The sequence below is a fragment of the Lactuca saligna genome, chromosome 3 (genome assembly GCF_052625555.1).
Source record: "Lactuca saligna cultivar CGN05327 chromosome 3, ASM5262555v1, whole genome shotgun sequence".
In the NCBI taxonomy this organism is placed as follows: domain Eukaryota; kingdom Viridiplantae; phylum Streptophyta; class Magnoliopsida; order Asterales; family Asteraceae; genus Lactuca; species Lactuca saligna.
Genome location: NC_136419.1, coordinates 176,038,005 through 176,049,309, shown reverse-complemented (window position 1 = coordinate 176,049,309; position 11,305 = coordinate 176,038,005). Strand labels below are relative to the sequence as shown.

Here is an 11,305-nt window from a genome sequence, read left to right as displayed (position 1 = left end):
ACAGTTTCTTAGAATATGGACGACGAGCATAAAATGACATGATTAATATAACTTACTATGTATTTATTGACCTAACTTCATGATTGATGAATATGATAACAAAATAAAACAAAACCACCGCAACGAGGAAGAAAAAACCTTTTATTTTCTTGATAAAGATGTCCCTGGTTTCATCATTCATATGCATCCACTTGGAAGCTTCAACTTCATTTGTCATAATTATTCATCATTCATATGCATGATGCATCCTCTTTTCACTCTTCAGCTCTAGATTTCTAACCCTTACTACACAATAACACAAAAATAATGTCGCTCATCAGAGAGTCATTGCACCTCAGAGTACCCTTTCGAGATATCGAAATAGCCACGAAAAACTTCACAACCATCATAGGAAAGGGTGGATATGGCTTTGTCTATAAAGGAGACCTCTTACTTTCTAATAAACTGACCTCTGTTGCTGTTAAACGACTAGAAAACGGACTTGGTCAGGGTCTTAAGGAGTTCTTGACAGAGATCCAAATGCTCTCTCATTATAAACATCCAAACCTAGTCTCCCTTCTTGGTTACTGCGAGGAAGGCCATGAAAAGATTCTTATTTATGAATATGCAGAGCGTGGAAGCCTCGACAGGTACCTAAGTAAGGCTAATTCAATGTTTCCACTCCCATGGAAGCAACGAATCAATGTATGCATCGACGCAGCACGTGGTTTGGATTATCTTCATAACCATGTTGCAGAAAATCAAAGGGTAATCCACAGGGATATAAAGAGTGCAAATATACTGTTGGATCACAACTGGAAAGCTATGATTGCAGATCTTGGACTTTCCAAATTAGGACGCGCAAATGAAATTGACACTTATCTCGTTACTAATGCATGTGGCACACAAGGTTATTGTGATCCGGTGTATATCGAAACTGGGATCCTCACAAAAGAGTCGGATATTTATTCATTTGGGGTGGTATTGTTCGAAGTGTTATGTGGGAGGTTGGGCTTCATGAAAGTAAATAACGAATCAAGGTTTTTGGCCCCACTAGCACGCAGTTGCTATGAAAAAGGAACTTTAAATGATATTATTGATCTTGATTTGAAGAACCAAGTGGACTCGAATTCCTTAAATACCGTTTCCGAGATTGCATATCAATGCTTGAAGAATGACCGGAAACAACGACCCTCTATGAGTTTGGTCGTAGAGAAACTTGTGAGAGCCTTGGAATTGCAAGTGAGTTGAACAATTTTTGCTTCTTTTTTAAAAATTAAAGGGTTGTCAAAAAAAATTTTAATTTTTTTTGAATTTTTTTAATTAAGAGCTTACACTTATCTATAAATTTGTTTGGATGGTTCAGGAACTTGCGGAAGCATCGGAGTCACAGGTACAAATATTCAAATTGGTTGAGATTTGTGTAGTTGCGTCGTGTTCATAAGCTTTTCTCATTAAAGGTATATAATGAATATGGCATGAACTACTTTTTTCAAAAGATATTTCTTGATCCAAAGCTTTTGTATACATAATATATCCAATCATCTTTTCTATGCTAAATTACTTAATTTTCTTACGTCAAAATTATAAACACATACATCCCCTCAATTTTCATTTGATATGGATAATCTCTTGATCTTTTAGTTATTCTCCTGGTTAGTATTGAAAACTAATACGAAATAGAATGGCTAGGGTTTCATATTTTTATCAAACGAGAAGTACAAAAATACAGTGAAAAGAAAAGACAAAATATATAGACTAACTAATTAGGGTTTTCTAGCTAATGGACCAACATAAAACCCAATACAAAATAAAGCAGCTCATAGTCTTATTAGGCTAACATCCCCCCCCCCCCCCCCCCCCCCCCCCCGGCAAACTCCCAATGCAACAACAATAAGCATTGAGAGTTTGTTTGACAGAAAATGAAATTGAGGAGCACTCAATGGCTTCGTAAGAATATAAGCAATCTGCAAAGTGGAGGAAACATAAGGAAGATAGATAGTACCCTTCTGGAGATGATGTCATGTGAAATGACAATCAATCTCAATGTGTTTTGTGCGCTCATGAAACACTAGATTCTTGGCATTCATTATCGCATTCTCGTTGTCACAATACAAAGGGGTAGGCTGAGAGATGTGAACGCTCATATCTGCAAGAAGCCATCTCAATGAAACAATCTCACAAGTAGTGATATCTATGGCTCGATACTCAGATTTTGTAGAAGATCAAGAGACAACATATTGTTTCTTGCTTTTCCAGGATATCAATAAATCTCCTAGAAACAAACAATACCCAGTAGTGGAATTACGATTATCATTATCCCAATTTGCACCACTATACATACGCAACTCAAGAGAGGATGTAGATGGAAACACAAGAGTGCGAAGCTGAGTACCACATAGATATCTCAAAATACAAAGAACAACTCCCCAATGAACATTAGTAAGAGCAGTGAAAAATTGGCTAACCACATGAACTGCATGAGCAATATTCAGTCTAGTGACAGTTAGGTAAACCAAACTCCCTACAATGGTATGATAAAGGTTTGGATATGATAATGGGACACCATCACTTGGATAATACTTTGCATTACTCTATATAAGCGTATTAACTGTCTGATTATCCTTGAGTCGTGCGCGTTCAAACAAATATGAAATACACTTCATTTGAGATAAAAGATAATCCTTTGGAGACTAAGCAAATTCAATCCCCAAGACATAATGTAGAAACCAAGTCTTTCATAGCAAAACGGTGAGCAAAATCACGCTTTAAATACTTTATACCATCATGATCAACACCAGTAGTAATCATGCTATTGACATTATATGGAAAGAATAATCCAACCGACATTCATACATCGAAAAAATAGAGTTGAGTCATGGTTACTTTTTTGAAAACCATGTGAAGTGACCACCATAGAAAATTTCTCAAACCAAGCATGAGGGGCTTGTTTGAGGCCATATAGTGTCGTCTGAAGTCGACAAACTTCACCTGGTTGATGAGCAATACCAGGGGGAGGAGACATTTATACTTCCTCATGAAGATCAACATTCAAGAATGCATTCTTGACATCCATCAGATAAATCTTCCATTGTCGAATGGAAGAAACGAAAATCAAGGTGCACACACTTGTTATTTTTGCAACAAGAGCAAACGTCCCCTCAAAATCCTTACCATACTTTTACGCATACCCTTTTGCAATAAGTCTGGCTTTGTAACACTCAACAGATCCATCAGACTTTGTTTTGATTTTATATACCTAATGACAACCAACTGTGTGCTTTCCGGGCAGAAGCAGAACTAGATCCCATGTATGAGTCTGATAAGAGCTACAAGTTCCTCAGCCATAGCGGTCTGCTAAAGGGGATAAAAATGGCCTCTTTGTAGGATGTTCGCTCAGAGAGACGATGTACATTAGCAATGAAGGAGGCAAACATTAGTGAGTAAGAGGAAAAATAAGGTCAGGAAGCTTTTATGACTTCTTATTACGATAAGGCCTCGATGGAGGGGGTGCTTGATGATCTACATGTAGAGGACCAACAACAAGTGGTGGATCAACAGCAGGTGATGGATCAACAAAAAGTGGTGGATCAGTGACATATGGTGGACCATCAATGTCAATGATAAACGGATCAATAGTACCAAGCTCCTCTCGGGTTACATCATGTGACTGAACATAAATGTTATAGAACAGAATATGCTCCAAAAAGGTGACATTGCGAGAGACATACAATTTCTGATTTGATGTATCATAGAATTGATAACCCTTCTGACCAATACCATATCCCAGAAAAACACAAAGAGCAGATTTTGAAGACAACTTATCTCACTCTACATGAGGCTTCAAAATAAAACATGTATACCCAAACACTTGTAATGAAAACATGTACACCCAAACACTTGTAATTTGGAAGTTGTCCAAACAACATTTCATAAGGAAACTTCCTTTAAGTGTACGCAATAGGAATGCGATTAATAACATAAGTGGCAATATGAACAGCTTCTCCCCAAAACATATTGGGAACCTCAGCAGAAAGTAGTAATGATCTTGCAGTTTCTAGGAGATGTTGATGTTTTCTTTTTGCAACACCATTCTGCTGAGGAGTTTCTGTACAAGATGATCGATTCACAATGCCATCAGATGCCAATAATTTTTTAAAATCATTGGAGGTAAATTGTCCTCACAAATCACACCGAAAACATTTTATGATAACAGAGTGTTGAGTCTTGATAAGAGCTCTAAATTCACTATACATAGGGAAAAAATTAAACCTGCGCTTCATAAGATAAACCCACGTATAATGAGTGTAATCATCAATGAATGAAACATAATAGTTAGTTAGCTCCCGTTTTAGAGGTGATCGAAGATGAACCCTATACATTAGAATGCACGATATCAAAGGGGGAAATAGAACGAGTGACACTTTTATTAAACGCTAAAGCAGAAAATTTTCCCAGTTTACAAGCACAACAATCAGAAATAACATCAGTTTTCAAAGAACCTAGTACACCAGTGGAAACCAAAAACTATAAACAAGACGCTGACACATGTCCTAAACGAGAATGCCAAAGATAAAAAATAGAGGACGATGAGTTTAAACGAAAAGATGACAAATCGGAACTAGATGTAGGGACATCAATCACATGTAGCTATTGCAAAACATAGAGCTTCCCAAGTCTAAGGCCTATCATAATCACCCTCCGAGACCAAATGTCCTATACACAATAGAATGAATCAGAAAAGAAGACCAAACAACCAGATTTAGACAACTGACTTATCAATGCAGGATTCAAAGCAAAGCGTGGGAATGTAACACACATCTGTTAAAGATATATAAGGAGTGACCATAGAACCAATACCCTTTACTAATATGGGTGTAGCACTAGAAAACAGAACAGAGACAACTATACAAGAAGATAATGAAGAAAAAGATGAGAAATATGGTGACATGTGATGGGATGCACTAGAATCCAATATTCATAAGGATGAAGGAATAACTGATGTGTTAGATGAAGATAGTCCTGAATAAGACATGGAAGGTGACATGATACTTGGATTGGCAACAATGAACTATCTGAACTTCTCAAACATCTGTGAATCCAAGGTTGATGGTGGTGTAAAATTTGTTTCATTCTTAACTGAAGGTGCAACAGAAGCGTACTGTGGTGGTCTAAAAGATGGAAATGAGAGACGTGACTATCCAGAAGACCTGCTCAACTGTGTAGGTGATCTCGTTTGCTGTTGCTACTGGTTTCATTTCCTTGTTAGCAAAGGACTATTTGCCTTCCTATGGTTCTTCTTCATACAGAAAGCACACTCATCAAATGCAAATTTGGGACGATTCTAGTTTGAAGATTGAGGTCGTTGTAGAACAATAAAGACAACAGGAGTGGCTGTTTTGGGACCTTTGTCAACATGATACTTGATATAATTTTTTTCAGCAATCAACTCGTGAACAACCGAATCAACAGTGGGAAGAGGTGTACAATGCAAGATTTATCCGCTCAAGCCTTCAAAATCAGAACATAATGGCATCAAGTACTGAACTAAATGTTGTTCCTTTCTATCAATATAAGGCTTTAAATCCTTCAACACATCACATTCTATAAGAGCGAACTAATTCCACAAATCCGACATAGTTGCATAAAATTCATGAACACTAAGATTCTTTTGTTGGAGGGTTCGAATATCAAACTCTAACTAATACTGTTTGCAAAGTTAGAGTGAGTGTACAACCTAGCCAAGTGATCCCAAACCTCCTTTGTTGTACCGTACTTCGCCAGCTGAGTACCAATAGACTAGATAACAGAATTATTAATCCAAGTAACGATCTTGAAGTTATCAGTCTCCCATGAATCCAGTAAGGTTGCATAATTATCATTATGCTCATCTGTTGGTTTATTCTTGTCACATGTAACAATCCCCCATATAGTCTTGCCTCAGAATAAAAAATTCATAACATAACTATAATAGGCATAGTTTTTTTCATTGAGTTGAATACTAATGGACTGAAGAGAATCATCTCTTAGGGCCATATTTTAATATCAGTCAAACGAAAATAACAGTAAATACAAGTAACATCAGTAAAAACCAAGATCTCGAATTCAACAAACCAATAGATGAAACGAGTCCCTCGAAATCTATGAAACGAACAAATCAAATCAAATTGAATACAAAAACGAGAAAGAAAACCATACCTAAAGTTACGAATAGTATGTGAACAGTGTTGATGAACAATGCACGTGAACAATACGTGAATAGTGTCGTGCATGCTACAACTCGCCCCCAAAATGACAGTACAAATGATCAGCTGAGCTCTGATACCATGAAAACTAACAAGATATAGAACGCCTAAGTTTCATATTATTATCAAAGACAAGTACAAAAGTACAATATAAGGAAAAGACATAATATATAGACTAAGTAATTAGGGTTTTTTAGCTAATGGACCAACATAAGACCCAATACAAAATAAAACCCATAACCTTATTAGGCTAACAGGTATTGCATATATCTTTAAAAAAATTATTATAATGTATGTATATATTTACAAATAAAACTCAATAAAAAGTATATTTCTTTGCATGCAAGTGACATATTTAATGAGAACAAACCATTAAATCTATTTTTTTTTTATTTCAAAGTATTATATATATATATATATATATATATATATATATATATATATATATATATGGGATTGTTCAAATAAATACAACAAATAGTGTGAGAACGTAAAAACATTATTTTATGTTATTATTCGACAATCAATTTTGTATCCACAACTTTATGTTATTATTCAACAATGAATAAATGAATAGTTACATGTTAAAAGAAAAATTAGAATTCACTACAAAAATACATATACATGAACTTATAATTGAATAATAACAATCTAATGAATATATGAATAATCAAACATTAATATTCATATTATAATTAATTCAACAATACACATATACATCATTCATTACAAAATAATAACATAAGCATAGTGTTTTTACGTTCTCACATTATTTACTATTTTTATTTGAACTTACTTCTCTCTCTCTCTCTCTATATATATATATATATATATATATATATATATATATATATATAATAATAATAATAATAATAATAATAATAATAATAATAAAATTGGTCTATGATGTTGACATCACGTTAGAAGGTTTAATTATGTGAGTAATCTTATCTTACAAATTTCTAAAAAATATGACTCCATTGTAGTTAGTATGAAAAACTTCTTGATTATTTTTTAATATATGGGTTTTGCTTCGGCTTTTCTTTAATAATAGCTCTTTTGTTTATAATAAAAGGTAAATGACAAAAAAGTCATTAATTTTTTATTTTTTCTATTTTGACATTGTGTTTTTTCTGTTAAAATGTTAAAATTATGTTATTATGTTTTCAGTTTGTTGCAATTCTGACTGGTTAACCGGCTTGCTTCAGGTCATCTGGTTACAACTGCTGACATGACCTTATGACATATAAAAACGAAATAAAAAGTCATTATGTTTTTATTTTTTTACGATTTTGACACTAAGTTTTCATTAATTTACAATGTTAACATTAAGTTTTCGATTTTCTCCCATTTAGAACATAAATGAAATAAACATATGCTATAATTACTCAATTTACCATATAATATAATAAAATATATGTACAATAGATTATAGAAAAAGAATATGAATAAACCATGGATGAAAATAAAAGAATCAAATCTTCGTGGCCAACTTCTGAATAATAAATAGACCATATTGCAAAAATGGTTCCCGTGGTATTCATTTTTTCTGAGGTTTATTCCAAACCTCGACTTTTTTTGTTTCGTTATCCTTTTGAGTTAGTTTCTTTGCGGATTTGGTCCCTGAAATGACTTAAATACCCTTGGGGTATTTAGTTTCTATTTTTCTTCATTTTCTTAAATATTTTATAATTATTAATTATATAAAGGGCTCTCTCTCTCTCTCTCTCTCACTCTCTCACTCTCCTACTCTTTCTCTCTCTATCTCTCATTCCATGATTCATCAGAAGAAGAAATGGGGCCCCACTGTTCATCATCTTCCTTAGGATTCACCCATTATCATCTCTTCCTCTCTATAACCTGCACCTAAAAATGGGCACCGATAGCCCTCATCCACCCTCCACTTGTCGATCAGAAATAACCAAACACCCCTGAGGATCGCCGCTTCACTCCACTGATGCTTCATTGTTTCTTTCCTTTCCATCCTCATGTTTTTACAAATAAATAGAAGAAGAACACCACTAGAGCAAACCCCTCACCGTAATAGTCGCCCAACAATATAAGTTGCCTTCGTTTTCTTCCTTCTTTTTGGCGATTGTCCAAACCCCCACCGAAACACCTATGTTATGCTTCCATTCTTAGTTCTCCATTTGATCTAGTGTTTCCCTTTCCCCCTTGGTTTGTGATTGACAATGAAGAGCAAAGAGCTTAGGGGAATTTTCTCGAGATTGACTCCCATCTCGTAATTTGTAATCATCAGACCACCAGTTTGACAGTTTGCATTTGTGTTCCTTTTTCCCTCTCCCGATCAGTGAAGAAGAGGTGTAAACCCGCAAAGGGTCATCGGTCTCGATGGACACCTTTTTCCCTCTTCGCGATTTCCCAGCCGCACCAGAGCTGCCATCAATCTACCTTTTATTCGTCTATTCCTTTCCTAATCTGATGGAGGGACAATGATTATTCACGATCAAAGTTGGTTTGGATTTTTGGGGAAGATGAATCTATAAGAATACGAATTGTACAAGTCTCAAAGCAATGTAGAGAGAGAGAGAGAGAGTGAGTAAGTGAGTGAGAGAGAGATGTGGGCCCCATTTTATTATTAATAAAACATTAAATTCAAGAGTAAAAAACATAATATATATATATATATATATATATATATATATATATATATATATATATATATATATATATATATGAAGATGGAAATTTAGTCATTTCAATTTTTAGAGGAACCATTTACACATGGAAACATGACCAAAAGAACCATGAAGCCAAAAATAACTGAGTTTTAGACTAAACCTCAAAAAAAGGCATACCACAGGGATAATTTTTGCAATTTTGTCTAGTAAATATTACAACAAGTATAACAGAGCTAATTGAAAACATTCTTTATAAAAATAAAATCACAAAATGCAGTAATAACAACCAAATATTTGTGACTGGCCATGATATTCTAATTTGATCACTCTACAATTTACTTCAAATTAAGTGTTAAGTCCTTAAACTTTTTAATTATCGCTCCAATGTTATATGGTCATCAATAGACTTCACATGACCATACATTTGTTGTACTGATCATTCTACTACATCACAACTGATTTGTAGGTTCTGCAAAAGAAGAACCAAAGGAATAACAACGAAAACATTTGGCCCTACAACCAAAAGAAGGAAAAAGCATCTGGTTTTACTTTGGTGGATCTAGAAATGGACTTGCACTGTGTTGGATGTGCCCGCAAAGTCATTAAAGAAATTTGTAATTTTAAAGGTGATGGGAATTCTTTGTTTATTGCTTCTTCTCCTATAATTTCTTAACGTTTTTTTTGCTTCGAAATCATGAGATGTAATTTCACTCGATTTTTTCATTTCAAGTGATTTAATTTGTTTGTATAGGTGTTGAGTCTGTGGGTGTTATGGACCTTGAGTTGAAAAAGCTCACAGTGAGTAGCACATTGGATCCGGTCTACCTGAGGCAAAAGGTTGAAAAAAAAACTAAGAAGAAGGTGAATCGGATCTTTCCCTCACCCAAAACAACTAGTGATGGCAGGCGTTGGCACATCCCCACCCAGATGGGAAAAAAAGTGAATAGGGGTTACTTGTGGTGCAGTTGTGTTTGATATTTGTCGAGCAAGTTGTAGAACTATTGTGTTGCATTAAATTATAAATATTCACAAATTCAAAAGTAAATTAAATCAAGTCTTTAGAATTTACAACCTTTATATTTAGTTATAAGGGTCTGGATCTTCGTTTCACTTTTCTTCAACTTACACACAACATTGTACGGTTTAAGGCAAGTGCAATTTTGAAAAGGCGTTTGGAATTCATTGAATTTTGTCTCTTCATCTGGTCATTTTTTGCTCTTATGCATATTAGATTTGCTCTTATGCCATTAGTAAAGTTTTCAGTTTTAGGGAGAAACTTTTTATTCAAGGAAAGCTTAAAAGCCTAAAAGTAAGAAACCAAAGTCCAAGTATAATGCTAAAAAAGTAAATTTTGATGACTTATTTATTAAATAAAAATAGAAGCTTGCATGAAAATCATTGAAGCATTATCTAACCTATTTGTGATTACACAAATAATTATTAGAACTACTTTGCAAGATAAAGATACTACTCATTAAGCTTTATAACTCAAGCTATGTGTATGTATGAAATGTAATTTCAGGTACTGAAGCAAGCTCAAGTAACAACTTACATGGGAAAATATTGAAGGGTTTTGAGCATTCTAACACTCCTAAGGTGTACATGCAACCTAGAAACCTTGGATCTATGTTTTACTAAGATACATGCAAATTTTATTTTTCCAAGGTTCTTAACCTAACTAGCATGGCATGGGGAACTTGAAACATAAAAGCTATTAGGAGAACATACCTTTCGTGTTGCTTGGATTCTTTAAGAACTTTGTGAGCCTAGCACCCCAAATGTGATGCCTCTAGTGTTTAACACAACAGCACAACTCTTGGAATAACTTTGAGAGAAGTACACACACACTCAAAATCGTCTAGCCCTCTAGTTCTTCACTTAGTGCTGATTTCGGTAGCCCATAGGGCCCTTTTATAGTTGTGTCGCAAGTAGGGTTACACCATGTAAACCCTAATCGACATGGCTTTTCATTTCCTCCATGATCCATGGGTTTTAACCTCCATGGAGTACCCTATGGGTTTTAGCCCAATTCAATAAACCATGGATCATTAACCCACTATATAAGAATGGATGATTTACACAATCAACCCCATATATTTAATTAGTCTCTTTTTGATCACTAAAATAATTCAAATTAATTCTTGATTAATACTAATTAAATAATATTATTAATATATTAGAACTTATAATATATTGATAAACCTTAAGTTTTCTTTTCTCATTTTGTCTATCCAAGTGGCATGATGCCACGCAACCCAAATGGACCATGCCAACTGGGTCAAGTACATACCAGAAATAGTTATGAACTTAGACACCTAATCCAACAATTTCCCGCTTGGATAAGTCTAATAACTATAAATGCATGTATGACTTCAGGAACCGATCAGTAATCATAGCTCTTTCAAAGTCTCGTGGAACTAAGATGACACGCCATTTAAG

At 34.4% G+C, this 11,305-nt stretch overlaps 1 protein-coding gene across 1 annotated transcript; it reads left to right on the top strand.

The window, feature by feature from the left end:
• The first annotated feature begins 240 nt into the window (after nucleotides 1-240).
• Nucleotides 241-9,951, top strand: LOC145034047 (putative receptor-like protein kinase At2g23200). Its single transcript, XM_078982475.1, has 4 exons — nucleotides 241-1,221; nucleotides 1,346-1,372; nucleotides 9,333-9,492; nucleotides 9,618-9,951. Exons 1-4 carry the CDS (start codon nucleotides 307-309, stop codon nucleotides 9,839-9,841), a joined length of 1,326 nt encoding a protein of 441 aa, XP_078838601.1. The 5' UTR covers nucleotides 241-306; the 3' UTR covers nucleotides 9,842-9,951.
• The last annotated feature ends 1,354 nt before the right edge of the window (nucleotides 9,952-11,305 follow it).